Genomic DNA, 26,516 nt, shown 5'->3' with positions numbered 1-26,516 from the left:
GTTTGAGAGATGTGTTTGCTTATGGGTTTGTTTCTTAAAGTTCTTGACCTTTATTATTCCACTAGGACTTTCAGAAATTAATGCTGATGCCACCACAGTTCAAATAGTTCATTTAAAATAAGATTTATTGCTGGAAATGAAACCAGAAACTTACCACTGGAAATCCATTATTTTCAGCACAAACAAGAAATTAATCAAGTGAAGCATTACAGATAGGCCGTAATAGAAATCCAGAAAGTACAAATTATATCTTAGTCATGTGCTGGTTTAGGACAGCTCTCTGCACAGCTCTGACTAAGGCTTCATGCACATGATTTTCAAAATCAAGCATAGGAAGACTGCCCTTTAGCTTGGCAAGTGTCTGTCAAGGTGCTACTCCGTGAACTGAAGCCTCAAGGTGCTACTCCATGAACCAAAGCCTAATAATCACTCTTGAAATGTCTTCAATGGAAGGTGTTTTTTTTTTTTTTTAAACATTATTTATCATATTTCAAAAGTGAGTGTTGCTCCAAGACAAAATTCCAAAAATATGTTTAATATATTTAGAAAGAATGCTGGTTTTGTTTACCATAATTTTTTTTCTAGTTAAAGGCACAATAAATTAGGGAGAGCTGGATGGGAGCAGTTCTTCATTAGCAGTTAATTTGCATAGATAATAGATCTCTGCATCAGAGTGTCACGAATGTGCTTTGCCCTGGGGACAGGAGCTTCTCATCTGCTCTGCCCTGGTGAGAATGACTGCAGATGTCACTGGAAAGCTGCTCAGCTGAAGAACTACTAATTACTGTTTTGTTTTTTTAAGTCAAGTATTTAATTGTTAAAAATTGTTTCAGCTTGCCTTTATGGCATATGCAGAAACTGACAGTTACTGTAATATTTTTTTCTTTCTCAGAGATTCCAGAAACTTACCTGCTATCTGTCACCATCTTACTTTCCTGTCCCCCAGCAACTGAATAGCAGCATTTCACATATGTGCAGTTTCTAGGTGTATGTCTCTCAGCAATTCCATCAAAACACTGTTATTAAACATCCAGATTTGCACTGCTCTTTGTCGTATGACAGTTAAGTCTGGGAGTTTGGTTCTGTTAAGTTAATGGAATGTCATTTATGTCATTTTTTGTTGTTAATGTAACATGAAAACATGAGTAGTGAATGGAAATTATCCGCTGATAGTATTTTAATGTTATGACTTTTCTTTTTTAAAGCTTTAAGCGTGCCAGTTACCTAATAGCTGTTTGGTATTATCCTTTTAAGCCCTCTCACTGGAAAACACAGGACACTGAAGTAGGAATTTCCTGACAGCTTCTGATTACCTACAAAACATATTGATTGAGATAGGAATGTCCCTTTGATTCATCTATCAGTCACTAGCATCTCTGTGGAGCAAAGCATGTTTTTCAATCTTCTTATGATGCACAGAAAGTCAGTGTAATTTTGCAATGCTTTCGCTGTACCCAGGGCTTCAATTCACAACTAACAAAAGCCTAATTGATATTGTTTCATTCCTACTGAGTTTTATTTCAGTCAGTAAGCAGGATGAAGAGAAGAAAGTGCACAGACATGGAACTGGACTACGAGTCAGGAAATAAATGGCTAGAAAAGCCCACAGTCTTTCAGATTTTCTTTGATTATTATATCTGTGACTGCATCAAAAACAAACCTGACATTCTGGGTGTCTGTGGCACAGGTTAGGTGACAATATATCTCCTTATCTTCTTTCCTTATGTTCAAGTCTAGGAATTGTTTCTTGATATAATTCCCAGCATCTTCAAATGTATTTAGTCCTAGTGGAAACACAGAAGACACATACCATATCTATACTGCCCATCCAAATTTAAATTGCAATTCCTCATTTCTTAAGTGAAATGCTCTCAAGTGAATAAGACACTGTTAAGGACTTTAGAAAGAAAGCAGAAAGTGAGACAAACAGGAGGAGAAAGGAGGGACCATAAATTCTGGGAGAATTAGATACATAATTTCCTGCTGTTTGGCAATACTTTGTTAGAGCAACTGCAGGTTTAAACACTGGTACTGAGACTGAGTGTAGGTCTAGAGAAGGATGAGACATCTAGAAACAGGCTGTAGTATGGGGCCCTGCTGGCTCCCATGTGTCTATGAAGGTAAAGTGACATTGTTCCATGGACTCCAGCAAAGTGTTTGATTCTTGCAGTGAAGCAGTGGGCAATTTTGGGTCACTATATTGATAGATTCTCAAAAAAAGAAGTGAAGCAGCTCTTTGTCAGGAAGTCCACACAATCTCTCTTCCATTAATATAATTTATTGAAGCATGCTTTATTTCAGGCAATCCCTATCTGGAATACAGGAGATTAATACTAAAATACTGGTAGCATTTGTTTTTATTCTGGCACTTTCTAACATAGCTTCATGTATTCTCTTGCATTAGTTTGGAACAGTTGTTATTCTCTTTTTCCAGTAGATACCACTGTGACATACAGAAAGAGGCAGAATTCCTTTATGGAAATGGTTTTCCAAGTGGGGACAAAAGACCTGGTTGAAATATGTGAGTGATAATCCATTGGCTTCTACTGAAATGAGAATTGTTTTCATTATATAAGACTTCAACCATTTGAAACTTCTAGTTGTCTCAGATTCCTCTACTTGCAGTGGAGAGAAATAAGTATCTCCAGAGACAGCTGACCCCAACCTAAGTACCCTGAGTGAGATGAATTCCAATGTCTTTCCTTTTCCTGTCTTTTGAGAAAAAAGGCTAGATGTTCAGGCAAGATGCCTAGTCTTTAAATGGCTATTTGTAGGTGATCTGAATAAAAATCTCAATCATTTGAATGTATTTTCTTCTGAAAACCCCAAACTTACCATTGTATTCAGGAAAGCAGATGTTCAGATGAACTTTTGCTATTTTCTCTTGAAAGAGGTCTTTTTTGTTTAGAAACAGCACGATGGAAGTGGTTGCAAAGCAGCTGTGGTTGCAGATGCTGTTGAACAACTGAAGGCTTTCATGCATTCTGTTCTGTTGTGATGCAAAAGGTGAACATCAAATCTTAACCCATATGTAATTTTTACTGTAATATTCTTCACTGACAAGAACCTGTGCAGCATAATAGCCTTTAAATTGTTGTAAGGGAACGGGAACAATTCTGATAAGCCATCAGAGAATGCATTAGAACTAAGCAGCAAAAAGGATTGTTTCTTCTGACTCACCACTTCTTTATCTTCCACCAGAACCATGTCATAGGCACTGAGTGCAGCACAGAATATGATGCAGGTCACTCCCTCAAAGCAATGAATCCACTTTTTTCTCTCTGATCGCTGTCCACCCACATCAAACATCCTGTGCAGAAAAAAAACCATGTACAATGTGAAGCACTAACTTATAAGGATGTAGTCACACTGCTTATTTGCAGAGTGCAACTAGACAGAGATGACAATCAAATACCAATTTTGACAAAATACATATTCGTTGGTCTTTTCCCATCTCAGCAGGAGAATTATGTATTATTTATGGCTTTATATGTAAAGGCTTAAATATCTGCACAAAGCAGACAGATATTCTTCTCTGTTGAGGAAGATGGACTCTTCACAAGAGATGAGCACAGGACTTAGCTCTGCGGGCAAGGATTTTTCAGGACAGAATTCATACATGAAACATTCACAAAAGACTCTTAGAACGATGATCATGTGTTTATAGAATTGCTTGTGATGAACTGACATGCTCACCAGTAAGGCATATGATCGGAAGCCAGACAATATTTGATCCACCAGTTATGCTGGTGTAATTTTATATTTAGTCATCGATTCATTGTCCTTGTGTGATCATTTAGGTACTGTATAACCAGCAGCCTGTGTTTATGCAGAGGTCTCTGCCTTATCCATCTCATTTAGTTCTCTTTAAGCAGTAATTCATGGGGAACATAAATTTGTTCATTCACAGAGAGCAAAATGCAGAGTTGTCCTTCCCTGCATTATTTTACTCCAGCTTTTGCCAGAAATTACTGCCTTTGGGTAGAATCATATAAACCTTTTATGGACTTTTTGTATGGATTCCAAAATTAACTGAGCACACCTAGTTTCAAGCTTCAATACATTACAGTTTAGTGCCTAATATAGATGGACCTTCTGTCAAAATTAGTATTGTTTTTCTTAGCATTAGATTTCAAAATTACTACTTATATTTGCAGTTTTACAATGATAAGGAATTGGTCTTTCTTTTCACTATTTTTCTCTGTGCAAAATGAGCATTTTTCAAGTGCATTGGCAAGGAGAAACAAGAAATCTGATTCCTTTTGTGCATGATGATTTTTCTCTGTTCAGTATGTTGCTGAATTTAAACTGTTAAACCTAATCCCCTCTTGCATTATCCATTCATTTAAGAAACTCTATTGGGTCTTACACTTTGAATGTATCTCCTGCAGTATCTAAAATCAAATGGAATTCATTTTTTCTAGCAATGAAAATTGATTCAGTATGAGAAAATCAAGTCAGTAGTAATCAGAGAAATTTATTACTTGAAACACTTGTTTTTTTTTTTTTTTTTTGCAATACATCAATCCTGTTTTCTTCACCATCAGCAATACATCTGATCGAAACAAAGTTTATTATCATTTTTTCATCCTTCTTCAAGGAAATGAAATCCTTCCCAATTCTAGTGATGAATTACTTGGTTAGCTGAGAAGCAATTTGAGAAAACAATGTTTTTAGTACATTTCATCTCCTTGATCTTTCTGTGTCTACTAATGTGAATCATTAGGAAATCAGGAAGCTGTTTTGGAACAAGATTCTGCTAACAACAATGGCATTCTTCCAACCACATCTTCCCTGAATTCAGTAGGCTAAACTGAGTGAGATCAACATAAACCATCTTGACTTTTGGTTACGACTAGTGCCTAAAAGTCAACTGCCTCTTTGTGTCTTCCTTGGTTTGTGGTATGCAACTCTGAAATCAGAGACAAAAAAGAGAAAAAAAAGGAAAAAAAAGAAACTAAAAAATTTAATCTTCAGTGAAGTTTAACAAGCATATGTTATCAAACAAATATGTAGTCCCTTCCTGCAAGCTTTTAGCATACGGTCCTGTGACTATTCATGAGAAGTCAAATTAAGATAGTAAAAGATCAAGGCCAGATACAAAGCTTATGGACAGTTTTTATTGTACTAAGCTTAGCTTGTTTAGTTCTTCTCTTGTCAGTCCAGAACTTAATATGTAAAGCTGAAGTCATACCATGAGTGGTATATTTCTGATGTTAACATTCTTTTATCAAGATAGGCTAAGATAGTCTTGAAAGCTCTGCATTTTTCTAGCACTACTCATGGAAAATTGAGCCACTCTGGGTATGAGACTAGTATTAGACCTGAAGGCTAAAATAAAGCTTGCCTGATTTCAGCTCTTCAATGGATACTACAGCAGGAGAGTAGTCCTTTTAAAATATTTCAGTGTGTTCTCACTTCTGGAAATCAAAATCAATTAATGAAAGAAATTAAAGACAACAGCAAAGATAAATTATGTTAAAACAACATAATGACAAAGAAGATAGCAAATAAAAAGACATGTTTCCTGTGGAACTGCAGTACTGTGATATTCAGGCTTTTACAGCACAAAATGTTTACTGGCTCATTCAGTTCAGAAGAGGGTAAAAAAACTTTAGTGAATAAGGCATCTGTTCATGATTTCTTTTTATCCATGTTTGGTTTGTGACCCCAAGCCTCTCTGAAGTACTTCAACTAAAACTCATTCTGAACACTGAAGTGTCCCTCTCTATATAGATGTTTCTATGGTGCTTATCAAACTAAGTGCAGAGTCATCAGGATCTCCCAGCTGTTTCCCATTGCTCTGGCATGCAAACTAGCTGTAACTGGGTAGTTAAGATGGATTTATTGCTGCTCTGCATCCCTATAGATGAACAAACCTCTCAGATTGTTTTGTAGTGACTTCATTTAACTTAAGTCATAAAACCATCAATTAATTTACTCGCATAATACTACTGTGATGCAAAAAAGATGCTAAATACAGACTTTGTGTGTGTGTGTTTTCAATATCATTAGGAACCTCTCCCTTGTTTACAGGCATTCAGATAGGAATCTTATTTTCAGTTGTGCTAAATTTCATCTGGACCTAAACACAATTGTAATATTTTATTCTGACTGGTAGCGTTCATCTCATAGAGGGTTTGCAGTCTGATAATTTTGTTCTCCATCTTGATTTAATTTTTTTATCTTGCATAAACTATAGTTGTAACTGTGTAAATGATCAAATTTCCAGTGCAAAAAGCAGTCTGAAGTACATTAATCAGAGAAAAAAAGAACAGTATGTTTATGACATTGCGCTATAGCATTAGAACGTTCTTCACTAGAGGGCAGTGGTCATGGAACAGGCTGCCCAGAGCAGTGGGCAGCCCCAAGCTGCCAGAGGTCAAGTTGCTTTTTTTTTTTTTTGACGATGCTCTCAGATATAGAGTTTGATTTTTGGGTAGTCCTGTGTGAATTTGATGATTATTGTAGGTCCCTTCAACTTGTCCTATTCTATGATTTTATGAAGGCAGTTTCCAGAGGTGACCTATTTATTGATGACAATAATTTTCTTGTTTGTACATCTATTTTAGGGTCTTATTTGTACACGTAATCTCATCTCAGTTACATTAAAGCGTCTGTGTGGTTAAGTTAGATAGTTTGGGAGATGTTTAATTGGCACAAAAGGAAAAAGTAAGCCCTCTGAAAAACGTAAAAAATATAATCCTGATACTTCCTACAACTGTCTCTATAGACATTTTCTTGTCTAGTCTATGTTCCTTAATGCACGCTGTGGCCTTTAAACTAAGAATTAAATGGAATTCAATCCATAGAGAAAAGTGGGGTTATAGAACACTGAAATAATCAAAATTCATTCAAATATATTTTAACATGGAATTACGTTTTTAGTTTGTTCACCAAGAGTAATTAAATCTGAGTATCTGAAGATGTCAATTTTTTGCAGTCAGATTTCTTAGAGACATTAATTTTGAGGATTTTTTTTTTCTGAACATTTTGCTTTTCACCTTAAAAGAGAATGACGGCATGCATGGTAATACATAATTATCCATGGGACATATTTTTTTTGACAAAAGTAATGTATTCCATTGTTAAGAGCAGTTATTTCTGTTCCCAAATGAGGAGAGTAAAAGGTTGAGAATGCATGCAAATTAGTAGTCATCAAATGTTTTGCATGCTGTTAAGGACTTTTAGTTAGGCAAATTTTATAAATGTCACAAGCAATTATTCAAATGGCAGAATACAAATAATGCTTTGAAAACACTTACATATGTAAAACGTCCTTTTAGAACCTGATATTCTGAGATCTCCTAATAACAGTCCATTATATACTTAAAGTTGGAGTGCTGATACTAAAATATCTTCTTTGGCACTTACAAAAAGAAGATTCAAGAATATAACAACTGGATTAGTAATAATATAATCAATGACTTTGAATAAAAAATACATCAAAAGGTAAAACCACACAAGCCTGACAATGCATCTTTTGTACCTGAAGTTCAAATCCTTGAAGGAAAACTGAGTCTCAATAATCCCAGTTGTTTTCACTCGGGAGTGCAAAACATCTTGCTCACTAGGCACGTAGTCAGGCATTGCTAGCCTATCCAAATCATTGAGGTAACTAAGGAGAGTAAAAAGAAATGGTGACTGGTGAATTCAAAGGGTGAACCAAGCATGACATATTCATCAGTCCATTCATATTGAACTCCTAAATATTTTCTGTAAATTACATGCTTAAATACTATTGTTTGTTATACAATCTTTATCTACAATCTAGATTTAAAAAATATTACATATATTAAATGTCATTAATTTAGTTGTATATAATAAACATCTTTCTGAGAATTGAAGGTCAAGAAAATCCATGTTTTTCTCTGGGATGCTAAAAAATACCTTGGCGGGAAAGGGATTTTGTCCATTTGACTTCAGTAAATGGAAATTAGCACCACAGGGGAAGAAAAACTGCATCTTCATAACAGACTGACTAGAAATATTGTAGCATATCAAACCATTCTCTTGTAATGCTATCTTCCTTCCCAAGTAAAAGAGAAGGCAGAAGAGTTTGGAGTAATTCACAGTTTGGGGCCAGTTTCCACTTAGTTAGGGGTTTGTTTGACAAGTTTACAAGAGGAGGGTGCATGACATTTAAAAATAAATATTTTGTAATAAAAAACAGACGTTTCAACCAAGCTGAGAACCCATGAGGTTAACAGTCTCAAAGCTAGCTGAAAAGAGTGGATTATCTAGTTTTGTGTCTAGCATACAGAGATAAAATCAGCATGAAATGAGAATCTTGAACCAGATCTTTGAAACCAGTTCTTGGCCTTCCCCCAGCCTTTCTCCTTTCTCTTCCAGGGAAAAGGAATTTACAAATGGCCAAACGAAGTCTATAAATCTCATTGATTGATCTAGGAAGCAATGCAAGGTGGTTTTTATTCAATAAAAGGAAAAGAAGAGGTGATATGCGAGTAGTTTCTTGACTACTAATCTTTCTAGATATTGACACTCAAATAATGAAGTAAAATAAAAGCAAGAAACCACATAACAACAGTTGAAACACTTTAAAGCTCTTACGCTGTCTCACTTGGCACCTTTCTTTCTGTAATATGTATCTTATCTCTGTCAAAGAAAACACAGACTCTCTAATGTTTGTTAGTGTTCATATTTTTTTTCTACTGCAGTACAGTCTGCCCAGCATGAAGCTTTGCTGTTCATCTCAACCAGAAAAAAACTACCAAAACAAACCTCATAGCTTGTCATTCTTCTCTGCAATATTTAATACATTTGTAAGTAAAAACAAAAACAAAGCCACTTCTGTATATATATTTATTGTAAAGATATGGTGGTGTATGGTCATAAAGACCATAAAATTCATCTGATCCTAGTGCAATTGCAAGTTAATTATTTAATTAATAGAGCAAGAGACATCTTTGGATTCTTCCCACTGCTGTAAATAGCCCCAGGAGGGCACTTCTGGCCAACTCTCCAGTGGCAGAATAGAGAGCTGGCCAGTAGATAAGTCTAAATGCCAAATCAGGCTCACATTAGCACAATGTTTTCTGTGTATTGGTGCCTTGCTGAAATGGTCTGAAGAATATCAGAGTTTTTTTTTTTATTATTTTTATTTTTGTCATGATATATCCCTTCTCTTATCTAAAATTGGCGAGTTATTACTATCTAGAATCTGACCATGCTTTTTTTCTGCCAGGCGTAAGTAGCACCTCAAGCAGTTTCCCTGTGCAGGTGCCTTTATCCAGCAGGAGGAGCTGCGAGAGCAGCAAAGGCTCAAGCTGCACCTCTTGGAACGAACCTGAGCTGGATCAGCACTCCAGACCCAGGGGCAGATTTCTGCACTCCAGGACAATCTTCTGACAATCATCTGACAAACACAGTGCAATCATCTGTGCAATCATCTAAGTCCATAGAGGATTGCTGATCTCCAGCTGGATCCTGACCCTCCATGATGTCAGAGCTGAACAGCACTAGTCTCTGTTTATGTGCCTGCCACCTCCCAGATCTCAGAAAGCGAACTGGAGCCATCAGGTATCACAGACCGAGATGGATGCTGAGATACTAACAGCCCAGGGACCAGGGCATGAAGCCAGATTCCTTTAAAGGAAACTTATGGTTTTTGCTGGACTTATGTTTAGCTGCTTGAAATCTTGAATGTATTAAAGTACAACTTCAGGTAAAGCCGAGGCTGTTTCAATTCACTTTGTCCTCCATTTTGTCAATTTTAGAATTACCTAGAGGCAACAGACATTTTTAAAAACAAAAAGTTAAGACGACTCACAGAATTGAGCTATTTAGTTTTGCTTGCTTTCCTCGGTTGAATGTCTCAGATACATTATTAACAAACCAGCAAAAGCCTCATTTTTTCTTGGGTTAATGAGCAATAATTTTTGTAGATTACACTTGTGGAAAAGTTTTAATTGCAAGGACCCCGTGCTGTTGCAGTAACAGCCAGGTGCCCAGCACCCTCAGGTTGTGTCACTTACTAGGCTGCTGAGTCATTGAGCTCATACTCTGATGCCCTTGCAAAGCATGCCTGGATCCCGCCGTCTTTCCACAGTTGCTGGATGAGTTCAACCAGCTCAGAAGACATGTTGCTATCATCCAGATTTGTTTCCATTTCACGGAGTTTCCTTTCATCTTCCTAAGAAGAAATTTCAGTAAATATTCTGCAGACATACTGTACTCTCTTTCTGGGTGTGCTTGGTTTACAAGGAATTGCAGTGTCAGGGAAATTTCTCATTTTTTTTTTCCACGTAACTGTGCTCACTTATGCATCCTTTTACAAGTTCACTTTCCATTAGTTACTGCAAAAGTTAGACTCAAATTGTGATACAGAGTTTTTTGCTTTTTCTTTTTTCTTTTATTCATACATGGGTTCTGTAGAAATGTTGTGAAAATCAGAGACTGATTGAAAGAAAAAGATAGCAGGTTTTATGAAATAGTGGTAAAATTAAGTTAACGTGCAGATATAATATAACATGCCCCATCCCTGGAGGCATTCAAGGCCAGGCTGGCTGTGGCTCTGGGCAGCCTGGTCTGGTGGTTGGTGACCCTGCACATAGCAGAGGGGTTGAAACTAGATGATCCTTGTGGTCCTTTTCAACCCAGGCCATTCTATGATTCTATGATGTAAGGTGGAAAAATAGAAATTTAGTTTTGTTTAAAAGAAAAAAAGAGAACAGTACATTTGTCCTTGTACTTTCAAAAACCCCACAAACAAACAGCTCCATTCTACAGCTCCATCCTACAGGTCAGTGCTGTGATCAGCCGACCTGACTCATCATTTCTTGTGTATGCAGCTTTATTTGTCTTCAGGGCTGCTGTCTTGAGTGCACACATGTTCAGCTTCAAGATAAGAATTGGCAAGTTCTTACCTTGATGATATCACATATCATTTAATGTTTATAGCTGTTCTCCTGCAATGCTGAAACTGTTGGTTCAGTAATGTATAATGAGAAGCCTCGAGCTCATTGGTTATTATGCAAAAGGTGGCAATGGTGGATTTTATTTCTTACGTCAGAAAGGAAGATAGCAGCAAACAGAGTCTATCATAGCCCTGGTTTATATAATGTTTAGTTTGTCTTTGCTACTTTGTCTCTGCACTGCTTTCAGTGCTCAAGATAAGCTCAGTCAGTGCCTCAGTGACTTTAGTCAAATAATTCTGGATCAGAACTCAGGAAGAACAAAGTCCAACAGAAATCAAGCTTTATATCTAAACAGTTCAAACTTACGTATGTGTAATGATTTCACAGAAAAAGCAAGCTAGCTTTGCATTTGGAAGAAGGGATAATGTTTAGTAAATATGAGTGAAATTTCCAGAATCTTTAAAACTTAGAGCCAGATTGCTCTTTTGTGATTCTGGGGGAATAGAAACAAGGCACTGCAAATGCCTTATACAGATGTAGTTGACTAAAGGCCTGCTCTGCCAATGACATAGAAAATAAGGGTGGACTTAGTGTGCTGTAAGTGATAAACTCACAATATCTGTATTTTCTGCATTTGGTTTGTATGATGCTAAGAAATGAACTGTGCCTATTTAACAAAAATTAAACAAAAAAAATTTAAAAATCAATTATTGGTTCACCAATCTGCAAAAACCCTTGGAAATAATTTCTGTGAAGTTAGCATAGATTTTTTGAAGAAGCTTTATAGGATCTGCTTACAGTGATCCTTCTAACTTCAATTTTGTTAAAATAAATGCATCCAAAGGAAAAAAATAGAAGTTTTATATCTCTTTTGCACAGCAGTACTCCACAAATGAGCATTTGTCAAACTAGCTTTGGGCTTTCATATTTTAATTTTCTTGTTGAAAATATTTATGTTGCTGCTTACAGCATGGATTGCAGTAGTCTCCTAGGGGCAGGCAGGGGATACTTGGTGTATGTTCATTTCTGAGAAGCTGCTCCATGGTCAACTCGTGAAACAATGACTTCTCCATAAAGGAACAAGTAATTCCAGGAAATTCTCAACTTGGGTACTAGACAAAAAGCTTTAGAGTTTAATAATAAATAGTTAATAATAATATCTGTAACTAGCTATATGTTCTGTGAGAAGAAAACTCTGGAAAAAAAGAGACGAAGTAAGGAAGGTCCAGACAACCCTAAGGACATTCACCAAATGTGTCTAATATGGACAAAAGTTAAGAAAAAGTAAAGTACAAATTCAAAATTTTCTTCTTTTCGATCACTTATGTCTTGATATAGTTTAGACACACTGTTTTTGAACAGCCCCATGGATTCACCAAGAGCAAAGTTAATATAACTAACTTGTTTGCCTTCTACAGTAAAATTTGGTTTGTGAATAAAAGGAGAAGCAGAGCATGTTGCATATTCTCTTTGATATCTTTGCTCGTAATGCTCTTATAACCGCATTGAACTGAAGAAATGATCAAGAAGGTTGGTAGAAAATTTATTAGATCATCCTTCCTGTGTTTGGGGCCCCAGGCTTGGACACAGTACTCCATCTGGAGCCTCAAAGGGCAGAATAGAGGGGGACAGTCACCTCCCCTGCACTGCTGGCCACCCCTCTTCTAATGGAATCCAGGATACCATTGTGGGCTGCAAGCCAGAAGAATGGTGAGTTTGTTTGCATGGTTTGTGAACATGAACTCTTAAAAGAATAAAAGAAGAAAGCATTTTTTTTTTAATTTTGTCAAATGATCGTACATCCTCTAGTAACCTCTGAATCATTTATTTATCAGTTTTTAGGTCAATCTACCATATGTCATTGTAATAAGATACAGGCTTCTGGAACAAGAAGAGCTTCTTTCAGATAAACAGACGTAATTCCCTCTAAGATGAATCTTTTGGGAATGTGTAGAATTTTCTGAAATTGGAACCAATTGATATTCTGACAGACTTTCGAGAAATTCTCAGCGAGATCTGAATTTCTAACATAGTACTAATCACTGCACTAGGAAGAAAGTATGTATTTTCCTTTTAGCTCTTTCTCTGAAAATTCTGCAAGATTGACAGAAGACTGCAGGTATTCTTACTGTAAATAAGCGAGCATTGCCAGTTTACTTGCCAAAAGAAACCCAAATTTTTCTGATTTGGAACCAACATACTGAACAGAAGTACGGTATTGCTAGGCTTTGCTCTTGGGCACAAAAGAGGGAATTGAGTTTCTGCATTGTTTTGTCTCTCTGATCAAATTTCTGATCAAAACTACTTCCTGATGATTTCATGAATCCTATTTAAAGTCTCCTCATAAAGTCCACAAGGCACTGAAATCAGTATTACAGGTTCCTTTAAAGAGGTTGGACAATCTGGAATGTGTTGTTTTTCCTCAGTGTTCTTGTGTATAGGACTGCAACCCACACCAGGAAAGTCAAACTCCACTTCTCTGCAGTGTCAATGTGTAGCGTTGCTTCTGTACATTGTGGAGTTCTCTGCCCCAGGAGCAAGACAAAACCGAAGTATTACCAACAGGTCTATGTGACATTTCCTTATGTGTTTGAGCCCCAGATTTCATTCTTAAAGTGGAAATACTTATTACAATTCCCAGTATCAATAAATAAGTGCCTAAAGACACAAGAAAAGATTATTTTTTCTTCTTTCTTTTTTTCTTATGTATTGTAACGTAAGGACTTCTTGTTGAATCCGTAACACAAACAGTACTTACTTTTCCCTACTGTAAAGAAGATACTAATCTCTCTTGTTTTCTTGTCATATTACAATAAAATGAATAATGAACTCTTTTTCTTTATTCTATTAGAATCTCCTGTTATTTCAAAAGAATGTATTTTAATACCTACTTAAAGACAAAGAACTTCATACTCACAATTCTAGCTGGGTTTTCATAACTGATCCCTAACTTAGTCATTGCTTTCACGATAGACAGGATAGACTGCACTGTGTTACTGTAAATGATAGGTCGGAACTCCATGCGTTCTTGGTACGTGAAGCCATCTTTATGGATGATCCTGGAGTAAAAACAAACAAACAAAAAAGTGTACAGGTAAAAAGGAAACATAAGAAAAGTTGGATCAGATTTTTTTTTGTTTTGTATGAAAAAGAACTGAATCCATCTGGCTCATGGAGAAGCATTTATCAATGGTTAATCTGCCTATTCTGGTGGAATGGATAACAGTGGTTTCTGTAATGACACAAAGCTAGGTTTTAACTTCCCAGTTTTAGTGAATAGGTAACCTATGACTCAACATAAAGTATTGCTGTATGCCTCCAGTACAGATCCCCAGCCCACTCCTATGGATTCAAACGTGCATAGCTGGAGTTAGATCTCAAATATTTTACTATTAGAATCTGCAGTATTAGACTTGGGCTCTTATATTTCTTTTTAAGTCACTATTGTTTTTAACTCGAATCTTGTCTGAGCAGGAAAAGAAATGTAATTGAATTTCTGCACTGCAAGATACTTCTCAAGAAAAAAAAAAACCAACACACACACATATTTCTTTGTGCATTGATTACAACTTCCAGTTCATGAAATATATTAATATGGCCTAAACCATGGCCTGTGTACAAAGCACCATTTAGTCCAGAGCTCCCCACTGCTGTAGCTGGCCTCCTTTAATGACTGAGATCACCTTAAAATCAAAATTCTTTGAACTCTCATCACGAAATACAGAACATTGTATTTAAGCATATTTTCTCCACCTTTCCATTTGCTACCTGTGAAAGTAGGTGCTTTTCTATAACAAAACACGGAACAGCCGAAACTCGAAGCACATGAGCTTGGTTTGACTGCTTTGAGCCTCTCACGGTAGTGCCCAGAACAGGATGTGTGGGGAAGATGAGTGTTTTGCCTGCAGCTGCAAAAATCCAGGATAAGAGTGAAGGCAAGATATTAATGTAGTCTCCAAATGACTATTTTATATGTTGTTTTCATGCTTTCCTTTGAAGAACAAAGAGAGGAAGAACATTTAAGATCTTTAAATACAACAAGAATATGTAATTACAGAACAAAGCCTTGTTTTTGCTCAAGGCTTTTTATGTGCTATTTTTTTTTTCAACGTATATGTATTTATGTCCTCTGGCAGAAGATATGTTAGCCAGCCTTTTAAATCAGTGGTGAATTTTGCTGCTTTTATTAAACATCCATCATTCTTAAGAAAGGATTTTAAAACAAGGTGACATCTTGTATAGCCAGAAAAAGCTTTCTATCAAACAGAAAATCTTCATTGGATAAAATAAACAACTTATGAAAAATACATGCAGGATGCTGAATCTGTGAAATGTTTTTTTCTAGTCATAATATCTAGATTATGTTCCTATGGGAAGAAAGATTTCAATCTCCAGATTATTATTATTATTATTATTATTAATATTATTATTATTTTCACACAAGGTGGATTTCTTACCAGATAGGTGGCATTGGTTCAGTCTCAGCAGGCTTGATGAGTTACCAGATAAATTTTTTTCTTCCTTTTTGTTTATTGGACTGTTATAGCTCTGAGACTTACAAAATAGATTTGCACTGAAAATTCACAGAATCACAGAATCACAGAATTGTAGGGGTTGGAAGGAACCTCTAGAGATCATCGAGACCAACCCCCCTGCCAAAGCAGGTTCCCTACACCAGGTCGCACAGGTAGGCGTCCAGGCGAGACTTGAATATCTCCAGAGAAGGAGACTCCACAACCCCCCTGGGCAGCCTGTTCCAGTGCTCCGTCACCCTCACCGTGAAGAAGTTCTTACGCACATTCGTGCAAAACTTCCTATGCTGCAGCTTATGTCCGTTTCCCCTCGTCCTGTCTCCACGTACCACTGAAAAGAGATTGGCCTCACCACTATGGCCGCCACACCTCAGATATTTATAAACCTGGATCAGGTCCCCTCTCAGTCGTCTTTTCTCAAGGCTAAACAGACCCAGTTCACTCAGCCTTTCTTCATAGGGGAGATGCTCCAGGCCCTTCACCATCTTTGTGGCCCTCCGCTGGACTCTTTCCAAGAGATCCCTGTCTTTTTTGTACTGGGGAGCCCAGAACTGGACACAGTACTCCAGATGAGGCCTTACCAGGGCAGAGTAGAGGGGGAGGATCACCTCCCTCGACCTGCTGGACACGCTCTTCTTAATGCACCCCAGAATGCCATTGGCCTTTTTGGCCACGAGGGCACACTGCTGGCTCATGGCCAACCTGTCGTCCACCAGGACGCCCAGGTCCCTCTCTGCAGAGCTCCTCTCCAGCAGCTCATCCCCCAGCCTGAAAAATTCAAGGCAAAGCACAGAAATACACAATTTGATTTTAAACAAGTTATCTCACACATTGGAAATGTGAGAGTCAGAAATGAGGAGGTCCAGAAAAGCATTTTTATTTCTCTTTTTAGTTTTGCTCCATAACCATCCTAACTTTTTGAGGGGGCTTGTAACATATTTATATTTGGAGCATCAGAAGATATTGTGCAAAGCTAAGTGGAATGATTTAATTTTGATTGAAATCTTCACTCTAGGAAGAATAAGGTTTAGGAAATAGAAAATTATATTAATAGGGGTAAAATAATTTTAGTGTAAGTAATTTAATTCTAATTTTAGTGTGAATTTGTATTTTCAGCAAAATGACTCTTTATGTAAGTATTTATTAGTCTTCTCTAGAAAATGTTATACTTAACCAAAAAATCAACTTTTCTTAAACTGTAAATTTTCCCTTTTTAGGAAAAAAAAAATTGGTTATGACAGAAAGTTAACATTTTGTTTGAAAAATGATAATTTTCATCAACATTTTTATTGGAAAATAGTTCATATTTGTGCTCAGGTTGACAGCTCATATATGTGCAAATCTTTAAGTAACTTAGCTTTGTTATTTTCTGACCTCTCTTTGAAGCTGTTTAAGGTTATCTGCTTTATTAAAGTGCTTAGTTCAGAGGAATATCTTCAATCCTCTCCTAGTTAGTGAAGTTTTCAGCCCAATACGTTTCAATGGTTTATTGCATAGTGTTGTTTCCTAACTGCAACACTAAATAAAAATGAAGTCATCCACCACTGAACCGGAACAAAAAATAATTAGGCAACTACTGAATGCATGGTATTAAATCAGTCCAATCAGGGAATGAAGTGCTTAAGTAGAAGCAATTTTTTTTTACTGTATAACAGTTTTTACTTCACTTTTTAAAATATGTTGGTGAAGATACGGAATACTGGAGAAAATGAACCATTTAGGAAAAAGTAGAAATAATATTTCTGATTTAGTAAAACAATTTTTTTTTCTTACTCAGGAAGGGAGTGGGGTCATGACTTAATAGTTACAATGCCTGTGTGATTTTTTTCTGTACAAGGGCTGCTCTGAAAGTAATGTCTCCTATTTTATTGGCTCAGGATGTCGAAGGCAAATGTTGGTGGTAGAGTATAGAGGTTGAATCTTTCCACTGGTATTCTTTCGCAGTTTTTTTGCTGTGTGACAGATGACAGCAGAGGGCAGTCTGACAAAATGGCATCTGACATAGAACTGTGTATGAAGAAAAGGTGTGAAACTGAATTCCTCCATGTTGAAAAAATAGCACTCATTGACATTCATCGATATTTGCAGAATATTTATGGAGAAATAACACTATTGACTTCATTCTGTGTGGCATCATGTACATGTTGAACAGATTTCTACCACAAATATTCTTGCAGTAGATTTATGCACAGTCACAATTCTTCCATGCCAGTTAATCCAAATTTGAACAGTGATTCCTGTATTTGGGCTTGTACAGTCTATTTTCCTCCCTTTTGGTTATAGTATGATTACTCTGTCATTGCTAAAAGCAGTGTTCTCATTTGTTCTTATTCATGCTAGATAGTGGGTAGTAGCTCACTGTATGGGTTGACAACTAAATATTTTCTCATCTGAACTGTGAAAGACCTGTGAACAATCATTCTGGCCACTGGCAGAATCTAGAATAATAACATGGAAACCAAGAGTGTTCTATGGAATTCAGTTTGGAAAAACAATGATGGAGCACTATTTTTATATAATGTGAATGCTTCAATATTTTCATTTGATATACAGTGAAATAAAATGAAGTTAATAAAGACTAAATTAAAATTGAGCAAAGGGAAATGATTGACATCATGTGAAATTAAACTATGGAACTACTTGCCATTGAATAATGCACATGTTTACATTGGTTCAAAGAGATTCAGGAGAAACCAGTCATGAAGTAACTGAGAGCTTTTAAACACAATTATACCATCTCTGGTTCTCTGCTTGAGGATGCTGCCTAACTCAGAGATCACCAGATACAGCAGGATATTCAGTGAAAGTATTACAATATGCTTCCATGTTTGGTCTGATAATCTTCTGTAAACATCTTCCAGTAGATACTGGAGGAGACAGAATACTAGGTTAGGTGGATCTGTTATGGCCCATTGTTTTATATCTTTGTGATCTCACTGCAGTGCTATAACTCCTACCAAAGACAATTTTGAAGCTTCCCTGCTCTTCAGCAAGAAGATGTGCATGATTTGAGCAGATTTGATTACCAGTCCAGCTGTGTGCCTTAGTCACTTTTTTCTTTATGTGGTTAAATAAAAACTTGATTTTAATGATGTTTCTTTGCATATTATTCAAATAAGCATAAATATTGTATTAAGGCATTAGCTAGCTGACATGCTACAAATACCAATTTCAACAACTGATAAGAATATTCATGTACTTACTTCATTTGCTTTACAATAGTGCTCTTTCCTGACTCTCCAGCACCTGCAGAAGGGGAATATTAAGATGTGATTGATACATAAATAAGTAGCAATTATTAAAAATACCACAGTGGTACAGAATTTTGTATCTATGAGGAGAAATGCAGATGTTCCAGATCCACATTGCACTAACTATAAACCTCTCCAGTAATTTAAAATGATGAAATCTTGGAAAAAGTATTAATTCTGAAAAAGGAAAGAAATTGTTTAAAAAGAAAGGAACATGCAGTCAATTAAAGCAAAAACACAGTCTCTTCAATCGTTAAAGAAATAAGATAAGGATTTTATTTTGATTGTATAACCATCACCTGGGTATATGGGCAAAAAGAGATGGAAAAAGCTCCAGCTCCTGACAGTGTGTTGTACATTATATGATTTGTAGCTTCTCATCTAATGTGTTTCATGATTTTTATAAGCCAAACACTCCAGTGTGTTTAAACAACTAGAAAAGTGGTGTTATCTGTGTGGTTTATCTCATGATGTAGAGGAAGCACAGGAGCAAATGTCTTGATAGTGCTGCATTGACTCTGTCCGATGTTCTGCCGCTGCAAGAGGGAGACCATGTAGCCATATGCCATGTAGCATATACATCTTGGGAATGGTTCCACAATAAAACTCCACAGCTGTCAGGAAGATGCAGGCTCTTGGTTGCACAGACATTTTTCAGAAGTGGTTAACTTTCAGTTAGAGTACTCTGATGAATTTGGCCTTCTAATCTCATGCACAGTTGGTAATTGCAATAGAAACCTTTCCATTGGAAATCAGTGTGAGTTTAACTGATTTTAATTTATGTCAGTGAGATTGGTGAGAAACAGGACTTGACTACATCTGCCAAAAAAGGGCTAGATTTTAAAAGCACTTGAAGAGATTATTTAATTTTGCATATGAATCCTTGGGACAAGATTCATCATTACTCTCCTTTTTTCAGGTTATCATTTACTTCATTGGACAGCATTGAATACTTTTGACAAAAGAGGAAACCTGAGACAAAATGACTGTAATTAGGGGCTCCTCAATGAATGGAACAAGCAAGATAATTTCCCAAACAGATTTTGTAAATCTAATAACATTTAAATGACAGAGATTAATTTACTCGATTAATTTACTCAAGACAGCAAATCATATGCAAAACATTTTCTAATGCCCACAATCGGAACAGCAGAAAGTGTGAGAGAAAAACGTCAAGCCTATGCAAAATTATCTGATGCTGCCATCTGCCACAGTTTGAACAAAATGCAAATTTGCTATGGATCATTTTTTACGTCTTCAATTCCTCTCTGAAGAACCTGGTAAAAACTTATTGGTGAGACAGCATTTGCTGCACTTTTTGTAGGGAAAAAAACAAGCAGTTCTAGGAATTCCTACATTCATCTCATGGAAAGATCACAGAATCTCAGAATTGTAGGGGCTGGAAGGAACCTCCAGAGATCATCGAATACAACCCCCTGCAAAGCAGGCCCCATGCAGCAATCTGCACAGATAGGTGTACAGGCAGGCCTTGAATATCTCCAGAGAGGGAGAATCCACAAGCTCCCTGGGCAGCCTGTTCTGGGTGCTCTGTCACCCTTACTGTGAAGAAGTTCCTTTGCATATTGGTGTCAGGAAGCATAACACAGAAATGAAGCTCTCTTCCAGATCTGGAAGACAACGTTAAAATAGAGTAGGCAGCAATAATTTATATCTTATGGAAGCATTTCTTTACCTCTGTTCATCTCTAATTTCATAGAATAATAGAATCATAATATGGCTGGGATTTGAAGGGACCTTGGAGACCATGAAGTTCCAACTCCCTGCTATAGGCAGGGACACTTCCCTCTCCAGTTTGCTCACAGCCCCATCCAGCCTGGCCTTGAATGCTCCCAGTAAGGAGGCATCCACAACTTCAGTAGACAACCTGTTCCGGTGTCTCTCACCACCCTCACATTAAAGAATTTCTTCCTAATATCAAGTCTAAATCTACCCTCTTTCAGCTTAAAACCATTTCACCTTGTCCTATTGCTACCTACCCTTATAAAAAGTCCCTCCCCAGTTTTTTTTCCTGTAGGCCCTTTCAGGTACTGGAAAGCTGCTATATGTTCTTCTCGGAGCCCCAGGCAAAGAGAGAGCCCCTCTTAAGGGAAGTGCTCCAGCCCTCTGAAACAACAAATGACTCACAGACATTGGCTTTTCTCTGGAGTATATTCTTTCATAGTAGCAGCATTTGTACTCCAGGAGATAGGCCAGAAACAATTTACTTTGCACCTGCTTCCTCTCTTCCTTCCCTTTCCTGTACAGCCTGCTCCTAAGGATGGGAGCTCAGGGCCAGAGCTTCATTTCAATGCACTGCAGGATCATCTGTTCATGCAAACAACAGAAAAAGCATTGGGTAGCCCCTGCAAGACTGCAGGGGAAGCTGAGGGTAGCTTTCCTTTAGGAAGTGGTGTAGAGGGAAATTGTAATCTAGCCCAAATTTTCTACATAAAATATTAGGGCTTGGGCTGAAGTCAGTCTTGTCTTAAAACTTGGAAAGTTTAATTGGCTTTTGAATAACAATCTGCAAAGATCTGTGAAGGTATCTGCCTGATGGGGACAAGTAACATGCCATTGCCTGTATTTTGCATTTCACATAAAGTCGATTTCAAATTTATCTTTGATTTCTGTATCTCTATTTGGATGCCAGGTTTCCTGGAGATGAATAAAAATATGGAAAATAAAGGCAGTAATATCTCAGTCAGTGCCTGAAATTCTGGCTGTGCTCTTGGGAGCCGAAAGATATTCGCTGTGTCCTGGTGTGTGCTACATCCTCTTTCAGCACTGTTCTTAACAGTCTGGCAGCCTGTAACTGCCTCTCTTCTTGGCTGGGATGTTTTGAACTCGGCCTCCCAAGTCTGATGCTGATCTGTGTTTCTGGACTCACTGTGGCTTCAGAGAAGACTCAAAAAGAAGTGCATTATGATATGGTTGAAAGCACAGAGCTGCTGCAGAACCTCACCCAGCAGCATGACATGATTTTTCCTCTGCTCCAGGAAGGCTCAGCCTCTACAATGCACAGAAGTATACAGATAGAGCAGGAATAAAGAAAATAAATAAATAAATAAATAAAAATGGAGGTGCCTTAAAGTCAAGGATACTCGCCTGAATTCAAAGTAGAGCTAAAACCAAGACCTCAGCTGCATTCTGACTCCCTCTACTTTCCTATGCAGAATTTCACAGAATCACAGACTGGTCAAGGTATGAAGGACCTCTGGGTCCATTTGCTACAGCCTCTGCCTAAGCAGGGACACTCAGAGCAGGGTGCCTAGGGCCATGTCCTGGAGCCTTATGGAGATCTCCAAGAGATGACTCCACAGCCTCTGGGCAGCTGTCGCAGTGCTTTGTCACCGGCATAGTAATGATGTACTTCCTGGAGTTCAGACAGAATATTCTTTGTTACAGTTTCCACCTATTGCCTCTTGTCCCGTCACTGGGCACCACTGAAAAGAGCCTGGTTCTGTCATCTTTGTCCCCTCCCTTCAGATATTTATGTACATTGATGAGATTCCTTTGTGTTTCCTCCAGGCTGCACAGTCCTATCTAGCTTCCTCAGACTTTTCTCACAGGAGAGGTTCTTCAGTCCCTTTGTCATCTTATTGGTGCTACAATGGATTCTTTCCAGTATGCCCATGTCTCTCTTGCACAGGAAAGCCTCAACCTGCTGCCAATACTCTGCTTAACGAAGTCCAGGATATGTTTAGCCTTCTTGGCAGCAAGGGTGCACTGCTGGCTCATGTCCAACTTGGTGTCCACCAGCACCTCCAGGTCTTTTTCTGCAGAGCTGCTTTCCATCTCATGTCCCCAGCATGTCCTGGTGCCCAAAGTTGTTTCTCCTCAGATGTAGGACTTTACACTTCTTGTTCATGAACTTTGTGAGGTTTCTATCAACACATTTATTCAGCATGTCACTGCCCCTCTGGATGATAGTACAATCCTCTGTCATATCAGCCACTCCTCTTGTTTTTTGTGTCATAAAGAAAATTGCTGAGGGTACACTCTGTGCCATTGCACAGATCATTAATGACTATGCTTTGTTTGAATATTTGTGGATACCATGGAGAATAACAAATCCCTTTCAAGATTAACATCTGTTGAGCTGTTGAAGAAGTTTTTTTTTTTTTTTTTTAATATATTATGCTTCTTTTCTGTATCAAAAGAAATAGATGTTATCACTTTACAGTTATTATTTATGTGATAATAAAGGTTTGGTTTAGGAAATTTTCCAGATGGAAAGGTAAGAAAATAAAAAGTACTACAGCCTGAATATTGTGTTTGAAATTTGTCACAGAAGCCACTGACTTTCATGTGAAATGGCAAAAAATGAGGAAAGAAAGTCCTCAAATTAAGATCAGAACATGTGTCTCACCTTTGCCTGAGCCTTATCTGTGGTGCTTAGAGCTCTCAAAATCACAGCTTTCTGATCCTCTTACCAAACTGGGCAAATTTATGCACAGAAGGAAACTGGTAAAGAGATCTAAGTTCTTACTTAGCCCTCTTCTCTCTTGATGGTATAAAGTTCTTAAATGTCTTTCCCACTCATCTCTCCAAAAGTAAAAAATAAATCAACCATTGTCTTCCAGTCAACAGGATTATTGTTCTCAAAGCCTTTGCTTTCAGAACAGATAGCAGCAATTTTAACCTGTCCTCAGAACTATGGTAATTGTGAAGGATTTGATTCATTTTAACTGTTCCACACTGTGAAACTCTGTATTCAGACCCACTATCAGAGACCTCCTGTATTCAATGGAGACAAATAATTGTGTCTAAAACTAAAAAAAAAAAAATCACTGGACTTTTCATCACTCTGAGGTAGATTAAATACTCTAAAAACGAGTACTTTCAAGTGAGATGGGGGTGACCAGCAATCACCACTGGAAACTCTCCTGAACTAATAAACTTCAGAGTTGTAATCAACTTCAAAGTTGTAATAGTTGTCTAATCTACAACTAAGTTCTTCTTTCTGTGAAATGTCACTGTTGATATCTGATACTGTGAGTACCAGCTGTTGTGGTGTGTTTTGCAATTTACACACAAATTACAGGCTGGCCTACAAAGTACATAAACTTCAGGCAATGTGCTACAAGGCTTGACCATATCTATTTCCTGAAGCAAAAGAAATAAAACTTTCATCTTGGAGTTCTGGTATGATTTTTAAAGTGTAAATACACAGAGAGTAAATTTCTGGCAAGGATGGCCTTGATAGCACAGCAACATTTAGCAGAGAGGGCTTTAGACCTCCTGGCTCCTAGGCAGCTTCTCAAGAACATGATAAAGGGACATCATTTTTCTATTGTTTCCTCTCCCTGTGTGTGTTTTTTAAACAGCAAATTATCAGCTCTGTGTACAGAATGTGTTTGCTGAGATTACGGAACATGATACAAACAACTGCGTTGTCTTTAATTTCTGTATGTCATTCAATTTGTATGAAATGATGTATCAGAGGACACAACAAGCTCTTAGCCTGCTCATGGTGTTTCTCAGAGACATCTCTTTGCAATCTACCCACATCTTAACACAGAGGGCAAGTCCCCCACCCCTTTGCCCTGCCTATCCCTTCTAAAAAGCTTGTAGAAATCAATCTTAGTATTCCAGTTATGTCATTTGTCCCACCACATTTCCATGACTGCAATTAGGTCATAGTTTTCTAATTGCAACACGATTTCCATCTCCTCTTGCTTATTACCCATGTTGAATTGGTGTAGAGGCACTTCATCTTCTCGGGGGAACCTCCCAAATTCCTCTGGGACAAATCGGAAGTTCTCCCATTCTTCCTGAAGTGACAGTGCTCCCTGGTTCTTCTCAGTCACTCAGCACTACGTCCCCTTCCCTCATCAAAGCTAATCTAGCTTAAAGTTCTGGTGATAAGGCCAGATAGCTGGCTGCCCTGCTCACCAGCTGGCTATAGAAAAGTTGATGTGGTGCCCCTTATACACACTGCTTCAGCAGATATTCAACAGAAACTTTCACTCTAACTTTGTGCAAGATTGAAAACAGGCCTAAGTTTTATTCACCTCATTTTTTTTTTTTTTAAGACCAAGTAAATGCAGGTTGTTAACTGTTTGTCTGTCTGTCTATCTATCTGTATATCTATCTATTCATCAAGTTGGTTCCTTGTGGTCTAGATCCTAACAGCTCCCTACAAAAAAAGCTTTTCCAAAACAGCACCCATATACAAATTTGAATTTTTATTCTGTGTATTATGAATGAAAGTAGGTAACATAGAAATACATACTATAGAGAAAACTTTCGTAAAAATGTATCAAGTCCAGATGGTTGTCTTGTTTCATGAATAGAATGTGAGTAGTTGAGAGTGAAAAATGTCAAACTTGAATTAAATTGAAGTCTTTTTCATATAGCTTGCAACTGATCTCAGAGCTTTTTACTAACAGAATTGTAGTGCTGATATATTAATAATTTCAAAAATAAAAAGACTATATATCTAGGAAAACTTTCTGTGTTAGCGTTCTTAATAATAAATACGTACATATTTTCTAGAAGTAAGTTTGTGTTCAGTGTAAGACAGCCCACAGTGAGTGCCAAGGTTTGAAGATTAAAATATATAATTAAGCTGCTTATCTTACAAATTTCTCTTTATTCCCTGAATTTCTCTTAAGGATTTAATGTATTTCCTTTGTGGATCAGTGTTGGTCAGAGACAGGATACTGGAATAAATATGATTCTGGTTTTGACAAACTCGAGTTTGACTCAGCAGACCAATATTTTTTATATTATTTTTAATAACATTATTTAATTTTACTACCTTCTGTTCTGCTGTCTGAATTTTTATACATTAAAAAAAAGCCCTCATAAGGGCTTCTGTAAAAATGCAGTGGAACAGTTTGGAAAACAATCAATTTCAATAAGTGATAACACATGAGGATTTTCTATTTAACCATTTGTATCACTTAATCCTGCTGTAAATGAATGCATATAGTATCATAGAAAAAGTCTGTATTACATTCTGCATAATTAAGCATCAGAACATTTATTCTAAAAGCAACTTCTCATTTCTCAAATTTTTACATTCTCGAAGATTTATACAGTTTTAAATTGCATACTTAGAACCACTTAGAACCATACTTAGAATGGCTTAGATTGGAAGGGACCTTAAAAATATATATTCATCTCTCGTCCTGTAATTACATGATCATTTTCAGCCCATTCCTTGTGTCTTAGTCATTGGCTTCATATATATCAACAACCAGAAAGTATGCTGTATTTGTGTTACAGGATGATTTTCTTCCAGTAAATTAGTAAATTCAGAGAGATTCACTGTTCTAAAATTTTAGAGCAAAATAACACATCAGTGAAAGAATATTATCAACAATTTTTATTTTATTTACCCAACAGTAGTAGTTTGACTGTCCTGGCTTCCTTCTCTGCGTCTTCCTGGAGTTTCTTTTCCAGTTCTCTAGATCTCCTGGCTGACTCCTTGCTCTCAGAACTGGCTCCACCGCCCATCTTGAGGTGTTCACAATTCTTTCTTTGTCCCAACTGATTTACTTCTAGATAGACTAGTTGCTTTTATTACAGAAGGCCAATAGCCTGTTCTTTGAGAAAATCTAAAAATCCTGTTCAATCTGTCCTCAGCTTTCAAATCAAGTTGTCCATTTACATGTGTTATATGATCTGAAGACACTACAGTCAAGGATTTGCATAGAGACATAAAATGTACTGTTGTGATGTCATAAACCAAAATGATCTATTCAAAAATAAAAACAAGGTCTGGATGGCTCTCTGTCCTTGTTTGGATGGGATACAACCTCATCCATTTCAAAGAAATACGCAGAATGTCTTCAAATGAAAAAAGTTGGGAGTAGCTCAAGGGAAAGATTTTCAGCATAGGAATCAGT

At 37.2% G+C, this 26,516-nt stretch overlaps 1 protein-coding gene across 2 annotated transcripts; it reads right to left on the bottom strand.

Annotated features, from left to right (window-relative positions):
• On the bottom strand, nt 1–26,516 carry GNAT3 (G protein subunit alpha transducin 3). Of its 2 annotated transcripts, XM_085216536.1 has the most exons (9): nt 26,007–26,516; nt 18,613–18,655; nt 13,795–13,936; nt 9,996–10,153; nt 7,490–7,618; nt 3,181–3,310; nt 2,836–2,989; nt 1,661–1,784; nt 1–130 (listed from the first exon to the last, which is right to left on the bottom strand). In XM_085216536.1, the coding sequence occupies exons 1-9, from the start codon at nt 26,122–26,124 to the stop codon at nt 109–111; spliced, it is 1,020 nt and encodes a 339-aa protein (XP_085072662.1). In that variant the 5' UTR covers nt 26,125–26,516; the 3' UTR covers nt 1–108. The 2 variants fall into 2 exon arrangements, with proteins under 2 accessions (XP_085072662.1, XP_010727193.2); XM_010728891.3 differs by lacking the exon at nt 1–130 and having other exon boundaries at nt 560–1,784.

Source organism: Meleagris gallopavo, chromosome 1, assembly GCF_905368555.1.
Source record: "Meleagris gallopavo chromosome 1, MGAL_WU_HG_1.1, whole genome shotgun sequence".
In the NCBI taxonomy this organism is placed as follows: Eukaryota; Metazoa; Chordata; class Aves; order Galliformes; family Phasianidae; genus Meleagris; species Meleagris gallopavo.
The sequence above is the reverse complement of the archived record's forward strand: the minus strand, read 5'-3'. Positions and strand labels throughout refer to the sequence as shown.